At 36.6% G+C, this 19,816-nt stretch overlaps 4 protein-coding genes across 15 annotated transcripts; 2 read left to right on the forward strand and 2 right to left on the reverse strand.

Moving 5' to 3' along the window:
• Nucleotides 1–328: 328 nt before the first annotated feature.
• Nucleotides 329–2,002, forward strand: LOC148689841 (uncharacterized). Of its 5 annotated transcripts, none has more exons than XR_015957602.1 (7): nucleotides 329–542; nucleotides 648–714; nucleotides 977–1,117; nucleotides 1,236–1,321; nucleotides 1,442–1,564; nucleotides 1,695–1,776; nucleotides 1,949–2,002. XR_015957602.1 is itself a non-coding variant. In XM_088687364.1 (5 exons), exons 1-5 carry the CDS (start codon nucleotides 440–442, stop codon nucleotides 1,429–1,431), a joined length of 390 nt encoding a protein of 129 aa, XP_088543490.1. In that variant the 5' UTR covers nucleotides 329–439; the 3' UTR covers nucleotides 1,432–1,475. The 5 variants fall into 5 exon arrangements, 3 of the variants coding, with proteins under 3 accessions (XP_088543490.1, XP_088543488.1, XP_088543489.1); XR_015957603.1 differs by having other exon boundaries at nucleotides 977–1,106; XM_088687364.1 differs by lacking the exons at nucleotides 1,695–1,776; nucleotides 1,949–2,002 and having other exon boundaries at nucleotides 977–1,106; nucleotides 1,428–1,475.
• Nucleotides 2,003–2,546: 544 nt separating this feature from the next.
• On the forward strand, nucleotides 2,547–9,215 carry LOC148689842 (uncharacterized). Of its 8 annotated transcripts, none has more exons than XM_088687355.1 (10): nucleotides 2,547–2,593; nucleotides 3,108–3,200; nucleotides 3,327–3,383; nucleotides 3,999–4,079; nucleotides 4,180–4,289; nucleotides 5,036–5,181; nucleotides 5,814–5,949; nucleotides 6,210–6,270; nucleotides 6,910–8,175; nucleotides 8,857–9,215. In XM_088687355.1, exons 3-9 carry the CDS (start codon nucleotides 3,343–3,345, stop codon nucleotides 6,959–6,961), a joined length of 627 nt encoding a protein of 208 aa, XP_088543481.1. In that variant the 5' UTR covers nucleotides 2,547–2,593; nucleotides 3,108–3,200; nucleotides 3,327–3,342; the 3' UTR covers nucleotides 6,962–8,175; nucleotides 8,857–9,215. The 8 variants fall into 8 exon arrangements, with proteins under 8 accessions (XP_088543481.1, XP_088543486.1, XP_088543480.1 ...); XM_088687360.1 differs by having other exon boundaries at nucleotides 4,219–4,289; XM_088687354.1 differs by lacking the exons at nucleotides 2,547–2,593; nucleotides 3,108–3,200; nucleotides 3,327–3,383 and having other exon boundaries at nucleotides 3,803–4,079.
• Nucleotides 9,216–13,818: 4,603 nt separating this feature from the next.
• Nucleotides 13,819–15,112, reverse strand: LOC137731702 (origin of replication complex subunit 6). The gene is made up of 5 exons (XM_088687365.1): nucleotides 14,974–15,112; nucleotides 14,771–14,875; nucleotides 14,586–14,666; nucleotides 14,289–14,400; nucleotides 13,819–14,145 (listed from the first exon to the last, which is right to left on the reverse strand). Exons 2-5 carry the CDS (start codon nucleotides 14,791–14,793, stop codon nucleotides 14,137–14,139), a joined length of 225 nt encoding a protein of 74 aa, XP_088543491.1. The 5' UTR covers nucleotides 14,794–14,875; nucleotides 14,974–15,112; the 3' UTR covers nucleotides 13,819–14,136.
• A 791-nt stretch (nucleotides 15,113–15,903) lies between these two features.
• Nucleotides 15,904–19,153, reverse strand: LOC137731701 (ARM repeat superfamily protein). The gene is made up of 9 exons (XM_068470886.2): nucleotides 18,951–19,153; nucleotides 18,634–18,756; nucleotides 18,240–18,437; nucleotides 17,958–18,036; nucleotides 17,635–17,780; nucleotides 17,143–17,256; nucleotides 16,888–17,019; nucleotides 16,377–16,490; nucleotides 15,904–16,250 (listed from the first exon to the last, which is right to left on the reverse strand). The coding sequence occupies exons 1-9, from the start codon at nucleotides 19,002–19,004 to the stop codon at nucleotides 16,200–16,202; spliced, it is 1,011 nt and encodes a 336-aa protein (XP_068326987.2). The 5' UTR covers nucleotides 19,005–19,153; the 3' UTR covers nucleotides 15,904–16,199.
• Nucleotides 19,154–19,816: the final 663 nt, after the last annotated feature.

Consider the following 19,816-nt stretch of genomic DNA (forward strand, 5'->3'; position numbering starts at 1 on the left):
ATAAGTAACTAAAAAACATTTGTAACATTTTCAGTGTATTTTGTACTTGAGCAACATCAACCACTCCTATATTATATATAGGCAAATCATAGTAAAATATGGAACACGTGGTGTACAGGTATCATTCCGGTTTTTTTTTTGTCGGAAATTTGTATACATGTGTAATATTTGTATAAATAATTTTGAGGCCAGAAATTACTTTAGTCTAAAGAAGGAGGCGAAATCGCACTGTAGAAATGAACAGTGTTTTGGACAACATTTCGGTTTATTTACAAGATTGCCACCCGGATGCTTTTAGCCAACTTTCTGGGGCTTAGTTTCCACTTTCTCGAACCCTAGCAGCCACAGCACCATCTCTGGAATAGCATCGGCACTTGCTTCCTAAAACCAAAACCACACAAACTCGGCTTCATTTCTGTAACTCGAGAGCTTCGGTGAGATGAAGGAGATTAGCAGGGAGATGGGCTTGAGTCGGCGGGCGGAAGAGATCTTCAAGGATTACAGTGGTCGGAGAACCGACGCCGTCCACACTTTAACTAACGGTACTCCGATCTCTCTCTCTCTCTCCTCCGTTTCTCTCTCTTAATTTCCTTTTGGTTTTGGAAATCTCTGACCTTTTGGGTGATGTTGTTTTCTCATGTGGACAGAGAGAGAGAGGTCGAGCAAGGTTTCGTCGATTTCAGTCAACTTGGGCTACCCCCATCGTCCGGTTAGGTATCAATCTCTTCCTATCCTCACGCTTCTCTGGTTTTCGCTTTGATTTTTTTATGGAAGGTTTGAGATTTCTTTAATCATACAATCAGCTTGCCCTTAATTATTCTTTCACTATATTTGACTGTTGTAGTCCTCTTTTAGCCACTCAAATGACACAATAAAAATCCCAAGAAAAATTTTCTCACTCTGTAATTTCCCTCGGATCCCTTGCTGATCCTTTCTCTTGCCTATGTCGTCTTACTCCACCGTTCGCATCAGGAAGGCCCGTGCATGGTTTTTTGGGTGGGGATTTCAGATTTCAAGGGGGAGAGAGGTTGTGTTTCGTTATGATCGGGCCGAGCTTCTATCTGCAAATCGAGTCCCCGGTGAAGCATAAGCATTACAGGCCTGCGGTGAGTTCTAGGTCACCTCCTCCTTCTCCGATAAGCTTTCCTATATACATCAGTATTAAAAGAACAATTTCCAATATTTAATTTCACCATTTTCTCACACTTCCCATTGATTGTCCGTCGAAATTGCAGGGAAAGAAGAAGGAAGGAAATGCCGCTAGGTACGTCACCAGGTCACAAGTTGTCAAGCAGCTTCAAGTCAGTCTTCCCCTCTTCAGGTCTGTCTCTGGTATTCAAGTTGTAATTTCTGTATTTTCACATGATTTATGTAATTTATGTAAATCTAGGGTTTAGGGTTTGTGCATTATTCTTATTTGGCGTTAGTTGATGTTATCCAGGTTTTGTATCTTTATGTGGAAATAAGTCGTAGCTGGTAAATGAGAAGCAGAGTAAGCAAATTACGGAGATACCTCCAGAAGAGTATAAAATGCCCCTGGTATGGATTGACTTGGAAATGACTGGTGAGGGTAAAATAATGTATGTTCCTTTTACCCTTTTGTTATTTGTGGATAAAATAATGTATGTTCTTATCATGGTTTCTTTTTATTCTCCAAAAATAGATTTTTAATATGCTGTTTACTGAAATTTCAGTCCTTGGAGTGAAGCTCCTTATAAGGATGCTGCAGGGAGAACGACATCTGGGAATTTACCTCTTAATGCATTTTTGTCTGAGGTATCTTCGTTTTCATTGCTACCCTGTTTAAATTAGCTTACATATGCTCTTCATGAATTTTTTTTTTCCATTTATTTTGGATGATATGCATGTTTCCCTTTTTTCTTTGTTTAAAGAATCTCCTTAGCCAATTGTAAATTGTAATTATATCTTTGTTTTTTTGTGATTCCAGTGGGCCCTCATAACACTGTTAAATCCAAACCGAAGTTTGGCGAATTTGATATATGTTGGATACAATGGCAGTCCTGCTTCAGCCATCCATGATACTAGAAGAAGATCAGTAGATCGTAAAATGCAAAAAACGGAAAGAAATGTTAGCTGCTTCATTTTTGGTCCTAAAAATGCAGGAAAATCCCCTCTTTTAAATTCATTCATAGGAAGGTATGGCTTTCCCCCTTCACTATACTCAACATAGTTAATCAGTTCCGTAAATTATAAATGTGAAGAGAAAGGGTACCACCATACCTAATCCCATTTTCTGAATCTTTGGTATAACAAAATTTATTGGGTGATAACTTCCTAGCTCTCAGATGTTGTTATAGTTCTACATAAATGAACTATTTTGCTCCAGAAACTACCCAATTTTCTTTTCTTTTTTCTTTTCAAACTGAGACAAAGCTCACCGTGTCTGCTATCCCTTTCCTGTTTGACTTTGGTCTATCTTCCATTTTAGAAAATATTTGTGGTGACTGTAGATTTATTCCTTCATTTGGCTTTGTTAATTTGTTGTTGCCAATTTTGACCTCAGGCTTTCTCAAGGAGCGAGACTATGCCTACTGGTGAGCGTTATGCAGTGAATGTCATTAACCAGATTGGGGTGAGTACTATCATATATAACACTTTTTGCTTTGAGAAAGGTAACGGGTAAGGGAGGTATGGGTTTTTAGGGAGGTGGTCTGGTGTCAGTGCCTTCACGGGGTGGGGGTGTGATATGGGGGAGAGAGGAGAGGGGGTTGGTTGCAGAGAGTGGGGATGTGATTTGGGGGAGATAGGAGAGGGGGTTGGTTGCAGAGAGAAGGTGACGGCGGGTGCACGATTAGGGGGACAGAAAGAGAGTTGATTGAGTACAAGTTTTGAGGGTAGGGTTGAGGGAATGAGTGTGTTAGCTGCAGAGAGAGGGTGGGGTTGAGTTAGTATCTCTCCCTTTTTGTCGCTTCTCTCTTCCTCCATCTATTGACATCTTTGTTTTGGGGTCAAAATATGTTTGCTTTTACATAGAAATTTGAGTGTTTTATTTATTTATTTGGGTTTTTGTAGCTGATGCATATTAGGTTTTGTGTTTCTGGGTTTTATCACTAATTGTCAATTGGATTTCCTGGTTTCAAAAATAGGTGGAGGCATCGACTAATCAGCTGGGTGATCAGCAGATGCCAGTGTATAATCTTGCATCGATTCTTTGTCGGGTTATCAATGTATCATTGAAGGTAGTGTGGTGGCTGCTCTTATAAAGAAAACTAAGAATTCTGGATTTAATTGTTTAGCTGCTTCTTTTGTACTCAAGTTATTGGGCTTTGCGAGGGAATGATATGTTTCTTTCGGCTGAATTATAGGCTGAACCAAACACTGATGAAGTATTTGCACAAGTCACTTTACTTCCCGAATCAAATGTAAGTTGTTGGCTTGAGGATTCTAAATTATTTTGGGCGGGTAAAACTGATTATGGGTTGAGATTCTGATGTTTTGATGTTATAAATTTTAGCAAGATGAGAATGCAGTGGAGAAGGAAATAACATAGGGTGCGCGTCCTTAAACAGGAAAAGACTTTGGTTAGGCAAAGCCAAATTAACGAAGAGAATAGGTAGAGGCTAAAACATAATCAAGTGGAAATTTTAGGTACAAAATGTGCAGTGAGTCAAGAAATTATACAATGGTGTCCAGCTACTTTCCACCACGGCCACTTTAAAAGGCTTAGTTCTTTTTCCAAGTGAAGAAATAAAATGGCACTTGAATCATAGAAATATTAACATCTAGACTCAAATGAAAAGAACTGCATATTTGAAAGGAAAAAAACACACCAGCACACACTTGGAAATAGCTGGAAATATTGGCAAACCTCGCAATGTATATGCACGCTTTAGGGATATTTATAATGAGGATATTTATATTAGCAAACCTCACTTATGCCCTGTACACATTCTACTGTTTAATTAATGAAGAAAACGATTCTCAATGTCTAGCTATTCATTTATTATCTTCAATGATTTGGAAACCTGCTACTATAGTTTTCAGAATGGTTATGTCACACTCTGCTATTCTTCCTGTCAAAATGGGGAAGGTTTGCATGGTTGTCACTCTTCGAACAGGTTAGTGGGTTTCTCTGGATTTTTGTTTTTCTCTATTGGGTTTCGATTAGTTCTCAAGTTTTTGCATTTCTTGATTTGGTTTTCGCTTTTGAACATAAAGTTTTTATTTCCTCATGAATCTGATCTGCCTTTTTCAAAGATTTCTCTGGTTAGAACTTCAATCTACAAGCTTTGTGGCTGATCAGAAGCTACCATATTTGGATTTTGCTGGTAAGCACAAAATTATATATATATATATATTCATTAAGTTTGTATAATTACATGGGTGTTCTTTGAGTGCTATGTACATATATTTCCTAAAAGAAACTGATTTCTCACGCTATTTTCTTATTCTGCACCTTTGTTGAATTTTTGTCCTTTTAATTAATTAATTAATTAATTTATATTCAATTCAAATGACCAAAATAAACACAAGTGTATATGGAGAATAATGAGTGTGCGGAAATCAGTATCATTTGCTAAAATGTTTATCTTTATAGCTCATGGTATATATGAGTTTTGTTGTTGTTGCTTTTCTTGCCTTTGCACGTTCTGCTCTGAAATTTATAAATACATAGAATATTGTAATTGAAAGAAAAATAACTTTGGACCGAATTGTACATACTCAATTTGACAGGAAGAAGGTTTCGAATCAAAAGATTGGAAGACTAAAAGGTTATAATTGTTATGACTGGATTGAGCATGGTATGTTTAATTATGCAGATGACCATATGTTTTACTTTGATTAATTTCGTTGGTCAATACATATCATAGATAATGTATTTAATAAATGATGTAGAAACAGTGTCTGGCTTCAATACTACAAGTGTATTATCCGTTAGATTCGACAATTATTAAATCTTTTAGTGTAAATCTTAACCATTTATTTCCCGTATCATTCAATATTATTGAAGTATTTTCTGTAGAAACCTGCTGGAAAAAAATTGATTTAGAAACCTGTGAAAAGCTCAATGCAGGCATCTCAACTCAATTACTACAAACCCTATTCAAGGTGAAAGCTGTTGTACACTATGGAATTGCAGGAAATGCAGATCCCCAACTCCAAATTGGAGATGTCACCATCCCTCAATTTTGGGCTAATACAGGCCTTTGGAATTGGCAGGTATAAAACACTAATTTTCTTTAGAAAATTAGCCTTTGTTTGGTAATCTTTTTTTAATCCCAGTTAATTGAATATCCAATTAATGGAAAAATGTATTTGTACCAAATGCCATTTCTATTGAATGGTTGGTGTATTTGTTCCAAACGACATTCGAATTGGATGATTGGTTTATTTGTTCCAAACCCCAATATAATAGTATTTGTATTCCTGCCCATTTATGGATGATTGTTGTAGCTGCTATGATTGTCAGATTGTGTATGTTGGCTATTGCTTAACTGAGCAAATAAAGTCAGCAAAAAAGTAGATAGTGTATGTTAATGGGGAGTGTAGCTATGAAATATATGATTACATTGATCAAGGATGATGAGTATAACAGAGTCCTAACTGAGCAATGTATGTTAGTGACTCAGTGTAGATGCTATGCTTTGAATTTAGTGAGTTCTTTTGGGCAAGGGTTATCGAGTTTTTTTGTTGAATTTCTCTTGCTTCATTTAATTTTTTTAGATGTACAAGAGTAGAAACCTTTCGTGCAAAAGCTTTACATCCTCCCTCAACAATTTGTGTGTCTCTGTCAAAATTATTCATGTCTTCCTGTATTACGGTTTCAAAAAGGATTTCCATGTTGTCCCCAGTCAATCCGAGGGTTCTATTTGATCTCTAAGAATTGTGGGAAAGAACAGGCAAATGCATCTAGACGGGTGGTTTGGTGGTTAGGAGACTTGGAGGGCCAATGGAGGCAGTCTATTCTTCCCATATTTTCTTTTTTAGGTTAGTATATGCAGCTTTAAAGAAATGACGTTATATCATCGCAATCTCATTGCTCGATTTTATTCAGCGTTGGTTTTGATATGATAGTATCCTGTTAACTATCCTATGGAACAAATTCACAATTTCTCATATTTAGACTTAAATGCTAATAGATTCTGAGTGGTTTTTATTCTTTTGATGAACTGGCATCCGGTTTGTAGATTTCTCTTATGCCGGGTTTTATCTTTCTTATGTTGTTTTTTTTTAAATTAAATTTTTAGGAATTTTCAGAATTTTGGGTCGTTGGAGGCAGAAGTCGGTTGCTTTGCTTGACATGATGAGGTATATAATTATACACCCAATTGACTTTGATCTTTATGTTTTTAATAATTGAGAAAGAGTAGTGTTAATAATTGAGAAATCTGTGTTACATGACAACTTCATCTTTGAGATTTGTTTGGTTTTGAAATTCCATCAAAAGCTATGGTTTTTGTGCGATTGATTTTGTGAGGGAGATAAGGCACGACCTTCTAATTTGGTTTTTTCTCCCTCATTTTTCAAATTCCTTCAAAATCTTGCAATTTGCCTTTCTAAATTAGCTTAAAAAATATTTCGTTAATTTGATCATTGAGATTGGTTCTGAAATTCCAATTTGTTTGAGCAATGACAAATTGGGATTGGTTTTTAAATTCCCCATTGAAAAATACATAGCAATTTCAGCTACTGTTTGTTAAGCAAATACATAGCTAATAATTAACGTCTATTTACTCTCAAAAAACCTTTCCCAAATCCTCAAATACATAGCTAATTCAATTAATTGCACATTTGATAGCTGCAATCAATGTCAGATATTCCTTGGGAGTAAGAATTGTTGCAAATGGCAGCTGAAATTATCTTATTTATTACCACTATTGATTTGGATCTGTAATACACAATGTTTAGATCATTTGATCGGTACTTACTTAAGTTTAATACTGGCAGTTTGGCTGTGATCGAATTGATCCAGTCTCAAATAGTGTGGCATGTGAGATGATAACAGACTAACAGAGGAAAAGGAGTTGATGCATCTGTGTTTGATTTACAAATTTTGGCAAATCCTAGCCATTTTTTTGGTTTCCTGGTGATATATATCTATCTTCATAACCAAATAGCGGTAACTTTGAGTTTCTAGACGTTTTAATGTGTTTTGAGACCTGCATTTTTGTAATGTCCGTGCAAGTTGTCACTAAAATCTTTTGGTTTTTGGCTACTTTAGTTTTTTCAGCATTGTATTGTAGTTTTTAATTTTGTTGGGTAGAGGGCATGTGCTGTGGGTTTTGGTGTTTAGCGAATATTCTGAGCTTCATTACTATTTTAATGTTTCCTGTCTGCCCTACAATGAAATGAACATTACAATAACCAATTTAACAATAAAATCAGTCACAGATTCCAAGCATAATGCATCAAAAGTGCGCTGAAACATAATTCTAGATAAAACGCAGTTAAGCAAAAACAGGGTAGATAAGCATACTGTGAGATGACCGATTCCAGAACGCACTTTAACAGCTTTATCCCGATGGTAATTGAGAACATTATCAAGTATAAATGACTGGTCATCAGCTGGGAGTGCATCCCCATCATTGTACCTGGATAGAATAATTTAAAACCCCATAGTGGGTTAGAGCATTGCCAAGCACCAAGCAAAGATGTCTCTATGATTTGTTAGTTAGTTTTCACGACACAGTTTCAATTTCTTTGCTTTCTTTGGAAATTTGTGCGTTTATCTTTGTTTTTTTTGGTTTGCTGATTTTCATGTGCTTTGTATTTATGATTGTTTATTTTGTAAAGGAAATGCGGGTTATGATAGAGATGCAAGCAAATTTCTAATCTTTGTCTATCTGGTTTTCACTTTGTTTAATTTGATCTGATTTAGCCTCCTTTTCGTTGCTTTTGAGGAAACCAAATTAAATCTGCCTTTCGATCTTTGTATGTCATGCTTATGTTCTCCTTTATCGGGAGACTGATTTACTGTTTAAAATTGGTTACATTCTCTTATAGTTGCCCTTTTTGTTGGTTCTGAAAAAACAAAGTGACATGTGGATTTCTGTCTTTCTATATCATGCTTATGTTGAAATGTTATACCTGCCAAAACCTTATGTTGAAATGTTGGATAGGTAAACGTTTTTTGTTGTTCTGTTTTTAGGACTTCATTAACCGTTTAGAAGCGCAGCCAACGATGCGAGAGCAGAAGGGGAGCCAGCATGTGAGGTAATTTTTTATGTTGAATTAAGTGGTTCTGAATTCAGTCGAACATTTGTGTGCAAGTTTGGTTTCTCGCGATTCATGTTTGCAGTGATAGTATTGTAACATCAAATCCTAAAATGTATTGTGTCAAGAACCAATAAAAGGAATGTAATGTGTAAGTGCGTTTGATTATTCAAATGCAAAATTTTTAATTTTTAGAATGAGAGTTGCAATTAAAATTAACAGAGTGCTGAGCAGAAGTTTAATTAATTCAGTTTTGATAAATGATTGACGGTTGCTCTATGATTCTATTATTGTTTTGATAAGTATAAGTTTAGATAACGAAAGGGATAGAACGAAAATGAAAGCTTAGAATCTGGTGAATAATATGTTGGCATGTGTGTGTGTTCTCTTCAGGAGAATTGATTGATGTTTTTAATTGTATAATTTATTTTCCTTGGTCTAAATGTACGTCCGATTGCTTGCCTTCCCATAGATGGGTTAAGTTGGACATCCAGAAGAATTTGTTTGCATAGGAACTTTTTTTTTCTTTTTGCTGTGATCTGTTTTGTTAAAGGTGACGATAAAGATTTATCAATGTTGTTTGTTCGAGTTAGGTGGAAATTGGGAGGGAGTAAATTGTGATTCTAAACAGGACCATCGTGAGATATTGTTTTAAACTATGATTTATTTTCTTTGCTATAGTGCGGAAGACTTGGATACTTGAACAAGAACTATTGCTGCAGGGTGTTCTAAATGTTTTTGGCTTTCAACATTTTTGCATCAAGACTTGGCTGCTTGAACAAGAACGAAACACCATCTTAACTGCAAGGCAAAATATGTGTGGACTGCATGTTACTTCTGTTTCTTATGGAAACAGGCGTCTTGCATGTGTTTTTGCTTTGCACGTTTGTGTTTGAAAACTTAGATGCTAGAATACGAACGAAACAGTTTTTGTGCTGCCTAACCTACATGATATATATTTTGCCACATTGACTACTAGGGCAAGATTTGTGTGAACTATATATTCCATCTGTTTATTAGGGAACCAAAACCTTTCTTCATTTATGATTGCGTTGAATTTATTCAGGTAAAATGTATCTTATTCATGCAGTTCAAGGTGATGCATTCAAGTCCCGCAGCAACGCGCGGGCACATTTTCTAGTATACTCTAAAAAAGATGAACATGAATTAATTAAAATGATTTTTCTATAAAATAATTATAAGAAGAAAGCATAAATCACTTAGGTTTTAAACTTGGGTTAAAACTTAAAATTTAGGTTTTAAATGGGTTAAAATCTAAATTTTAGGTTTTAAACTAATCAAATCCTTGTTGGATCTAAAATAAATTTTGGATTGAAATCTAAAATTTGGGTAATTTTAAAATTTTAAATATAGTAAATCCAACGGTTGAGATTGAAAACGATCAAATTTAACAGTAAAAAAAAAATCCAACTGCTAAAACAATTGAAAAAAAAAATATTTGAATCAAAATTCACCCAAAAACTCTATAATACATATTTCATAGGCTCCGTTTAATGAATTTTTAACTTTTCTCGGAATCTAAATATTTGCTAATGTGAAATCTAATCAATGAGTTTTATTAGAGTAAAAAACTTATGTCGGGTTTATTGTGGAGAAAATTAAATTTCATTGGTTAAAATTATATTTTTAGTAAGAAAAGTATGAACAGATACATTACCCAAACATTAGTAGTTTCCCGTGATATAGTTCCAAAATCCGCAGTTGTTAGCTATGGCTTGGATCGCACGCTCCCAGACATTTCGAAATCTGAGGTTGAACAACAATATGACCGCCAGAACAGGATTGAAGGAATACACCATTGGATTATAAAATTGGGGTGCAAGGATGCCATGCAGAATGATCCAGTAGATAGCCCACACTAAGCCAAGCCCTCCCCAGATAACGAAGCGGTATGAAAGTCGGGCGGAGAGGACAAAAAGTCCAAACCAAACAACAGATAGAGCTGCCATAACCACGACAGAGAGAATGTAGTAAGGGGGAAGGCATGGGCAATTATTCAGTTTGCACTCGCAAGTAGCCGTATCGGCAGAGGGAGGTTTGACAAACTGGCTCGGATTCATCCCGAGGGCAATCAGAATGGCAGCCAAGGCCAAGAGGATGGTCAGAGTCTCCGTTAGATGTTGCGGATATGGAGGTGGATTTTGAAGAGGGTTTTGATTTTCAACGTCCGCCATAGCTGTGCTCCAAAATTGGCAGCTGGGAGGAGAAGGAGAGAACGAGAACAGAGGGATTGAGTTGAGGGTTGTGGTTAGCGTATTTGTAGGGGGGAAAAAGGGTTTCTTGTTCTACGCAGAGACGAAGGTGTTACGAACTGAAGAAACGAAAAGTTTTACGCAAACAAAGTTTTAATCACTAAAGAAACGAAATTTTACGAACTACTGTGCTGCGAAAGAAAACTACTGTGCTATGAAAGTTTTAAAAGTTTTAATAAAACTACTGTGCTGCGAAAGTTTTAGGAGCTACAGCGCGAAAGAAAAAGGTTAGGTTAGTCCCTCCAAACCAAAAAAAAAAAATATAGAAACGAAGGCTTTGATGTTGACACTGATGTTGACACTTAGAAGAGGGCTTTTTACGCACTACTCCACCACCAAAGCAGCTCCATTTAGCCGTGAGTGCTTTGACGTTCACACTGATGTTGACACTTAGAGGGCGCTTTTTACACACGATCGACAAAATATAACAAGTCTTGCATGAAGATATCCAAAATATTAAAATTACACACCACTGAATAAAATATAACAAGTCTTGCGTGGAGAGATACAGAATAAGAGGAGTGGACCAGGTATTTTGCGGATAATTGTCTCTCTCTCCATCTTTCTATTGATCTAAAAATAACATTGGAAGATAAAATAATTATTAATAAGATATACGAAAAACAAAAGAGATAAGTAACTAAAAAACATTAGTTTAGCTGTAGTTTGTCTAATTTTTTGTTGCCAATCGTAGCATTTGTAACATTTTCAGTGTAATTTGTATTTGAGCAACATCAACCGCTCCTATATTATATATACGCAAATCATGGTAAAATATGGAACACGTGTGGTGTACAAGTATTATTCGGGTTTTTATTTTTTATTTTTTTATTTTTTATTTGGAAATTTTGTATACATGTGTAATATTTGTATAAATAATTTTGAGGCCAGAAATATACTCTTAAAAATGAACATGAATTAATTAAAATGATTTTTCTATAAAATAATTATAAGAAGAAAGCATAAATCACTTAGGTTTTAAGCTAACCAAATTCTTGTTAGGTCTAAAATAAATTTTGGGTAATTTAAAATTTTTAAATACAGTAAATCCAACGGCTAAGATAAAAAACGATCAAATCTAACCGTAAAAAAAAATCCAACTGCTAAAACAATTGAAAAAAAATATTTGAATCAAAATTCATCCAAAAACTCTATAATACATGTTTCATAGGGTCCGTTTAATGAGTTTTTAACTTTTCTTAGAATCTAAATATTTGCTAATGTGGAATTTAGTTAATGAGTTTTATTCGAGTAAAAAACTTATGTCGGGTTTATTGTGGAGAAAATTAAATTTCATTGGTTAAAATTATATTTTCAGTAAGAAAAGTATGAACAGATATATTACCTAAACATTAGTAGTTTCCCGTGATATAGTTCCAAAATCCGCAGTTGTTAGCTATGGCTTGGATTGCACGCTCCCAGGCATTTCGAAATCTGAGGTTGAACAACAATATGACCGCCAGAACAGGATTGAAGGAATACACCATTGGATTATAAAATTGGGGTGCAAGGATGCCATGCAGGATGATCCAGTAGATAGCCCACACTAAGCCAAGCCCTCCCCAGATAACGAAGCGGTATGGAAGTCGGGCGGAGAGGACGAAAAGTCCAAACCAAACAACAGATAGAGCTGCCATAACCACGACAGAGAGAATGTAGTAAGGGGGAAGGCATGGGCAGTTATTCAATCTGCACTCACAAGTAGCCGTATCAGCAGAGGGAGGCTTGACAAACTGGCTCGGATTCATCCCGAGGGCAATCAGAATGGCAGCTAAGGCCAAGAGGATGGTCAGAGTCTCCGTTAGATGTTGCGGATATGGAGGTGGATTTTGAAGAAGGTTTTGATTTTCAACGTCCGCCATAACTGTGCTCCAAAACTGGCAGCTGGGAGGAGAAGGAGAGAACGAGAACTGAGGGATTGAGTTGAGTACGTAGCGTCGGGGTGGTGAGCGTATTTGTAGGGGGAAAAAGGTTTCTTGGTCTACGCACTAAAGAAACGAAGGTGTTACGAACTGAAGAAACGAAAAGTTTTACGGAAACAAAGTTTTAATCACTAAAGAAACGAAATTTTACGAACTACTGTGCTGCGAAAGTTTCAGGAGCTACAGCGCGAAAGAAAAAGGTTAGGTTAGCGTGGTAGTAAAAAGACGAAAGTTCCCTACCGAACGGATTGATGTTGACACTGGTAGTAAAAAGACGAAACAAAAAAAAAAAAAGAAAATAAGAAACGAAGGCTAAACGGACCGAACGGATTAATGTTGACACTGGTAGTAAAAAGACGAAACAAAAAAAAAGAAATGTTGACAAAGGCTACACGAACGGATTGATATTGGATGTTGACACTTAAGAGGCTTTTTCACGCACTACTCGACGACCAAAACAGCTCCATTCAGCCATTTTCTGACTAAATCACATCGAGTTAGTCTTCGAGAAAGGTATCATTCTCTTCATCTCATCGAGAAGTATGATTTTCATTTTTTGAATCACTTGATTTTATTGAGTATTGAAGAAGTTATGAACGTTTAAAGTTTACCCAATTTCAGACGAATTTTCCAATTTGCCGCAGACTAGTCACCTTTCAAATTATTTTCCGACCATCTCCGGCAACCATTGGGCTTCCAAATAAGTATAATCTTGTTCTACGCTTTCCTATCTTCATTTTGATATATTATGGGTCGAATTTGGTTTAGAAACAATTAAGTTACGAAACTTTGAAAATTGCTCAAACTTCCGACTAAGAGCTCCGGAACACTTAACGGAATGACCAAAATAATAGATGGTGGACAATCTCAATGATCATTTCAATTGATTTTCAATATCAAGAACTAAAATGATGCGTTATGCAAATCTCATAGGCCATTTTGAATAAAAAGCCCACTTAGAGAGTTGGGTGAGGATTGAGGTTTTCCAACCCTCGTAGGCACACTTTCGATCTTTTTGTGCCGCTTGTAACTTGAAGGCTGCAAGTTCAATGGCATCAAACAGTTACATTCTGTAGTTTTCATTTCTAGGGTGGCTTAAGGCTGATTTGGTATTGCTTTGCTTTGAAAAAAAAACTGATTCTGCTGTGCTGTAAAAATAAACTCATTTTTTCGGCTTTTTTTCGCCCATAACTATGAAAATAAGCTGTTTTTAGGTGTTTACCAAACACTTATTTGAACTCAGCTTTTTTTTATACTCATTTTTTATAAAAGCACATCAGTACCAAACTAGTACTTACTCTAAAGGTTGTTAAGATGAGACTGATCAAGAACATAAAATCAAAAGCTATACATTTATTCCGTCATGCTGTACGGGCAGAGTCCACTCTAAAGTGTGTTCGACCTCAAGGTCGCAAAAGAAATGGATGGTGATAGCCGTCACCATAGAATTCAAAATAAGATAATCGATATAAAAAGAGAAGATTTATGGTTCTCTCAGAATTTTAACATGTGTCTTAAGCGTATAAAATCCAGGTTGCTTGATAAGGTAGTGGCATGAACATGATTGATACCAAATGTGGCAGACGGACAGAACAAAAATAGCATGATAACAGGTTGTCGGGACGAAGCATGCCAGTTTGTTTGTGTCAGCTCAGCTAGGAACCAATGTAGCAATTAGAATTTTTTTTATTAGGTTATTAGTACCTCAGTTACTTCATCGGAGGAATAGCCGCCATCCTCAAGTTTCCTTTTCTCCGGCAAAACATCTACAAGCTCTGCGAGCCAATCGACAAGTTAATGAATAACGATGGCAAATATCTAGAAGTTTTGCACCATGGAAAAGTTAAAACGTAAGTTGTACGGAGGAAATCTGTTTCTTCCCACGAAATCAAGCGAGAGAGATGAATCATGGGGATACCTTGTGTTTTTTCGCACACAAATAGAATGCCACAGCAATGAACACGGGACGAGTGAAATTAGCACTCGCCCGCCGAGAAGCTGGCAACGATGCAAGAAACCAAGTCTTGTAACTGAAACATAACAGTATAATAAATATATTCTACACTCAGAACCAAGCCATCCTAACAAATAAACTGAACTTGATGCTCTCAGAAGCGTTTTGTCGAACATTTAGCAAGTGACATGCAGTTCCATGAAGCAAGCATATGAAAAGTATTCATTAAAAACCGAAAAAAAGATTGAAATCGCATCTTACAGTGACAAGGCCTTCTGTACAAGGGGAATGATCCGAACACACCCAAACTGAATTGCCAGTTCTCTAACATCCAGCTTGTTCCTACACCACCACCACAACACAAAATCCAATCCAGTAATCAGTATCCACAAAACCGAAAGATGACGTCGAAATCAGAAGAACCAAATGAGAAATGGAAAACCCACTTGACCCCGAGACCGTTCTGCATCGAATTTTAGCATCTGGTGTAAGCCTTTTCAGACATCCCACTCAACGTTATCGCCTTTTTCCTATCGAATAGGAGCCCGGATCTACAAACCAATTCAATCCAAAACAATCACAAGCGTAAAGTTAAAACCCCAGTATGAATCTGAAAAAGGTCGGGATTGCAAATCAAAAGCTCGATGACCTTGTGGCGGCGATTTCTAAGCAAATCACAGCTCTGCAAACCTCACCCTGCGAATTACAATCAAATTTGATAAATACCCAGTTGGGAAAATTGATCAGATAAGAGAATTAAGGATTTTGAGAGAAGCTTATGACGCCGATTATGGAGGAGTAGAACCGGATGTCGCAGAGACGGAGGCGCTCGGCGGCTCGTCTTATGACGTCCTTGGAGTCTTCGAGGTCGAGCTTCCTTGCTATGTCGGAGAGATCGATTTCTTCTGAGATGGGATCTCTCTGGCTGATTGGTGGGTTTTGGGGAGAGAGAGACTGAGAGAGGAGGTATAGCCATTTGAGCACACTAGAAAATGGCGGGAAGTAAATTTACTGGTGTTCGCGCTTAATCGCTTACGGTAAATTTTCATATAGTATGTGCGTTAGTTCAAATCTTTGTCTCCTCTCTATTTGAGTAACATGTGTATTTTAATTTTGTAATTTAAGAAAATAAGTTCAAGAGTTAATTAATTATTAATTATCATTAAACGTGTTTAAATCTCAAAATTTGTGTAATAAATAGATTACATCAACCTCATTTAATGACAATTAAAAATTTTTAATATGCTGAGAACACAAACAAGTACACTACATGTCATAATACAATTGGTTGAAAACTTTATTTTTCAAGTTTTCAACCAATTGTTTTATTACATGTGATGTATTAAGTCACGTGTCTAATACACTTAAAAATCTCCATTCCTTTAGCATCTAAGAATCGAAAATTTGTGTGTAAAATTATGTTGCCTCCTATTGAATCATATAAGTTGATTACCAACTTTATTGGATCTAGAAAGAGTTTACCTTGGCCAATTCGAGGAGAGATTCTTATGTACAACCGTGATAATATCTCTGGTTGCTACGATGTATCCCCCGTTTTTCACTCGGTTACACAGTAGAGTTTGTTGTTTAAGATATTCCAACTTGAGGGTTCAAACAAAGCAGAGGTTTACATAAGAACCAATGAAACTAGCAAATATCTCTTTCCCACTTCTCATCTTCTTCCAAGCGTATAAACTGTTCAGATTTAATCCCTAAATCACATGCTCTATCTCTAAGCAGCTGAAAACTTCTCCTGACACCGCCAACGGTTACACAATAACACAAATCAACCAAAGGCCCTCGCTTTGATTTCCAACGAGCAGCGTGGAGTGCCTGTAGAAGATCCCCCGGATCAAGTAATGAACATCGGTCGTGCTAATTGGATGTCTCGGTTGTTGGTTCCTCTGTCCCGCTGCTGTTAATCAACTGGTAAAACAGTGACGGGAGCAATATCAGTTTTCACAAGATATAATACAATAGGAAGTGGAGCAGAAAACACTGCGGAGAAAGAGAAGTGTCCGTGTGAGTGGGCAGGCAGAAACTTTTACATACCAAGGCGCCAAGTTGCTCATATGCTCCCATTACTTTGAGATCTTCCTCGTCGTCGTAGCCTACTTGTATTATTCTCGGTCCATTGACGGACCAGAAGGCTCTTAAACCTGCCTCCTGGATGGAGATAGAACCATACGCGTTATTAAATGTTGTCATACATCTTTCCAACAAGGGTATAAAACTAATCCTCCAAATTCTTTTTCAATAAAAATCAACAGAATTATCCACGGCGAGGAATATGTTATTACTATAAGCTGTAGACTGGAAAAGAGCTCAACTGATTCCACACTTTACCTCAAGAAAAGCACTCTATAAAAGTCATTGTATCAATGCACATCTTATATAAGATATCTGTGTTCTCACTCAACATTGCAATTTGTTGCTAAATCCTTTTCTTTGACATATTTGTGTTCCAAGGAACCGCATGATTATTATTTTTTCTATCTTTCCTATGTCAGACATTTTATTTTATTTTTGGATGAACAAAACAAAATATATTTAGTCATCTGACCTGTAATGTGATCAAGTATATGGCCTCCAGTGCTTGAACACGAATTTCAGGATCATCAACTGGTTCACGCTCAATTGAGAGAGCACTCCCAAGCTCAAGTGGCATTTTCGATCTATCCTGTTCACTGTAAATCTGGACAAAACTTACCAGATAAATATGAAGGAACAAAAAAAGTGTACAAGTGTGTGTGTGTGTGTGGGTATATATATATATATATATGAAAGCATCAGAAGTCAAGAAGGTGCAGAATACTACCTTGTTACCAGCAACCGGAAGAAGCAGAGCTGGCCAGAGAAACTCTGAAATCAAAAGCAAATTCTGAAGCTGGCTCTCAGCTTCAAAACAACAGTTGCGAATAGTTCCAGAAACCTGTAAGCAAATAAAATATCTCATTAATAAAGTAAGCAGTTGATAACGGAGCTTCCCTTGGTTAGATTGGCACCAGCTTGGCTGCTCAACCTTGACCAGAGTAACCCGTGCTTCCCTTGGAAGACTTTGAACTCATTCAGAATGCCTAACTGATAGATCATATATGACCAGATAGTAAAGCTCTCTCTAAAAGAAGGACCGTCTCAAAATAATTATACGAGAGCTAGTTCATCGACAGCATAAGCCCTGCTTCTTTTGTTTTTTTTCACAAGTAACTTTTACTTCTGTTTCTAACTGACGAGAATCAAAAGTGAAATATAGAGTAAACAACAAAAAAGATTCTCTATCTTGTCCCGTTGTGGGATCTATCATACATACCCCTTTCCTCCTCAAAGGACTAGGAGAGTCGAACTGTCTAATAACCTGCCTTAAAAGCCCTCGCTTAGGGTCCAGCAAAAGCTTCCTTCCTGCTTCCTGCTTTGAGATGTTTACAAGTATGGAACCAACATGCTCAAATGGATCTTCTGATACATGTGGAACAAAAAATGTCAGAGCAAGATAGTGATATAAACATGTCAATATTGGTGACTGCAAACAAAAAACAATGTGAAAATTATGTCACATGTAAAAAAGATCATTTACACATTCAGATTATATCGTTCTTTAAGTAAAACATATAAATTTTGAAAGGAAAAACGCACCGCTAGCTTCATCTGAAGATCTACAAAATGATCTCACAAGCTTCATAACATAGAGCCCTTGCATCTTCTCGTCTCCAGTCTAGCAAATATACATAATTGACACTATTACTATTAACATTTCAGGGACAATACAGTCACGTATGACTATTCCAAAAATCTGCCTTCTTCGTATAACAACGAAAATAATGAAAATTCTTGTAATTCGCAACAAATTATATTCATTTTATTTAGTACATATTTCTATGTGATTCGACAATCAAAAATGAGCTAAGAGAAAAACACCTGCAGTAAACAAGTAACACCGACATCCAACTGCGTGAGATTAACTAAAAGCATAACCAGCAATGGGCTAATGCTAGACCCTGGCTTATACAAAACGTCCATAGCAACGTTAATCATTCCCATGTCAACCATCTTCGCTGCTAGACCAGAATTTTGTGAAAGATTAACAAGAGCTTCCGCTGCAGGTTCCGCGACCTCCTGAAAAATGTTAAACCAATTCTTCTTATTTCCACATCAATACCAATCAGATAACCGCGCAAACAGGCTAGCTTGCGCAGTATCCAAACCATCAAAACCCCAAATTTAGTTGCACATTTTGCATTAAGTTGTGTATAATCATCAAATTGAAGAATTTTATCACTAATCAGAGAAAAAAGGAGCCGTGAGATTGCACCTTGTTTCCGGCTACGAGACGAGATAACGACGGAAGCAGAATCTTCGAATAATTGGCCAAAGACTGCAGGCCGTCGTCGGAGCCGGTTAGCCCCCGAACGATATCAACAGCTGCCTTTGTCACCTTCATAAACAAAGCATCCAATCCAAGATATCATCAAAGAGACAAGTAATTTGCAGTTAATTTCCCTTCAAATTAATTTTTAATCAGCAGTTAAAGAAGATGAAATCAAACCATCAAGCAATCAAAATTTCAAATTCTCAAATTTTCAACAGTAAAATAGGAAGGGGCAAAGAAGTGGGAAAAAAAATACTTACTGCTGGAGATGGAGAGGATAGAAATCCCACTAGCTCTTCCAGTTCCGTCGCCATTGTTGTCTTCCTCGCAGCTCGCGCAGCCGCAAACCGCTTTTACAGTCTACGAGCTAAAGAAACTCGACTCTGTTCGACGGCGTCGTCTTTGGTCCTTCCCTTATTTACACACGTTTATGCGGAGCGCACCGTTTTGACCGACATTTGGAAAGGCGGCAGCGTCACGCTCTATTATTCGGAATTGGATCCCATCAAGAATCCACTTATTTTAACTATTCATCATCTATCGTGCGATCAGAAATCATTTAAATTTTTTTATTTAAAATTAAACATAAATAGTATTAATGAAAACTGACCGTGTACAATGAACGGTAAGATGTGAGAATATTTAGGATCACCACAGAGTAGATAGAATCCTCTTCTCTATCATTTGAATGAGGGTCATTTCTGAATTCTCTTTGTGAGGATTCCAGATATGTTCAAATTACGTTTATTTATCGTACATCGTATGACTATATATTGTTATAAATTTTTTTATTTCAAATTGAATACAAATAATACTTAACGAAAACTAATGAACAAATTGAGATTCTCACAAAAAAGTATCGGAGAGAATCCTCACTCCGATTATTCGCTGTCTTTTTACGGTTGCCGGTAAAATCGTTGGTTGCAAGACTTTTGCCTTTTGGGCAATAAAAGTGGGAAAATTGCATACATGCCACATGAACTTATCAATTTTGTCATTAATCGCCTAAATTTAAAACAATGTAACAATAGCATTTGTATTTTTATTCACAATTCAGTTGGATATTGAGGACGTGACTTGCACGTTGACCCCTAACAAAGGTTATTATCGTCTATTTGCGTGTATG

This window comes from Pyrus communis, chromosome 16, assembly GCF_041283825.1.
Source record: "Pyrus communis isolate YQ-2024b chromosome 16, ASM4128382v1, whole genome shotgun sequence".
Lineage (NCBI taxonomy): Eukaryota > Viridiplantae > Streptophyta > Magnoliopsida > Rosales > Rosaceae > Pyrus > Pyrus communis.

Excerpts from the sequence above, each read along its gene's own strand:
- LOC137731702 (XM_088687365.1), bottom strand. The coding sequence starts at position 14,793 with ATGCAGAACGGTCTCGGGGTCAA. Across the intron at positions 14,667-14,770 it reads CAGAACGGTCTCGGGGTCAA|GAACAAGCTGGATGTTAGAG; the intron begins GTGGGTTTTCCA and ends GTGGTGGTGTAG. Across the intron at positions 14,401-14,585 it reads GTACAGAAGGCCTTGTCACT|TTACAAGACTTGGTTTCTTG; the intron begins GTAAGATGCGAT and ends GTTATGTTTCAG.
- LOC148689842 (XM_088687354.1), top strand. The coding sequence starts at position 3,946 with ATGTCTAGCTATTCATTTATTATCTTCAATGATTTGGAAACCTGCTAC. Across the intron at positions 4,080-4,179 it reads GGTTGTCACTCTTCGAACAG|TTTTTATTTCCTCATGAATC; the intron begins GTTAGTGGGTTT and ends TTGAACATAAAG. Across the intron at positions 4,290-5,035 it reads ACCATATTTGGATTTTGCTG|GCATCTCAACTCAATTACTA; the intron begins GTAAGCACAAAA and ends AGCTCAATGCAG.
- LOC148689841 (XM_088687362.1), top strand. The coding sequence starts at position 440 with ATGAAGGAGATTAGCAGGGAGATGGGCTTGAGTCGGCGGGCGGAAGAG. Across the intron at positions 543-647 it reads CGTCCACACTTTAACTAACG|AGAGAGAGAGGTCGAGCAAG; the intron begins GTACTCCGATCT and ends TCATGTGGACAG. Across the intron at positions 1,322-1,390 it reads GTCAGTCTTCCCCTCTTCAG|GGTTTAGGGTTTGTGCATTA; the intron begins GTCTGTCTCTGG and ends ATGTAAATCTAG.
- LOC137731701 (XM_068470886.2), bottom strand. The coding sequence starts at position 19,004 with ATGGCGACGGAACTGGAAGAGCTAGTGGGATTTCTATCCTCTCCATCT. Across the intron at positions 18,757-18,950 it reads TATCCTCTCCATCTCCAGCA|GTGACAAAGGCAGCTGTTGA; the intron begins GTAAGTATTTTT and ends TTGTTTATGAAG. Across the intron at positions 17,781-17,957 it reads ATCTTCAGATGAAGCTAGCG|AAGATCCATTTGAGCATGTT; the intron begins GTGCGTTTTTCC and ends CACATGTATCAG.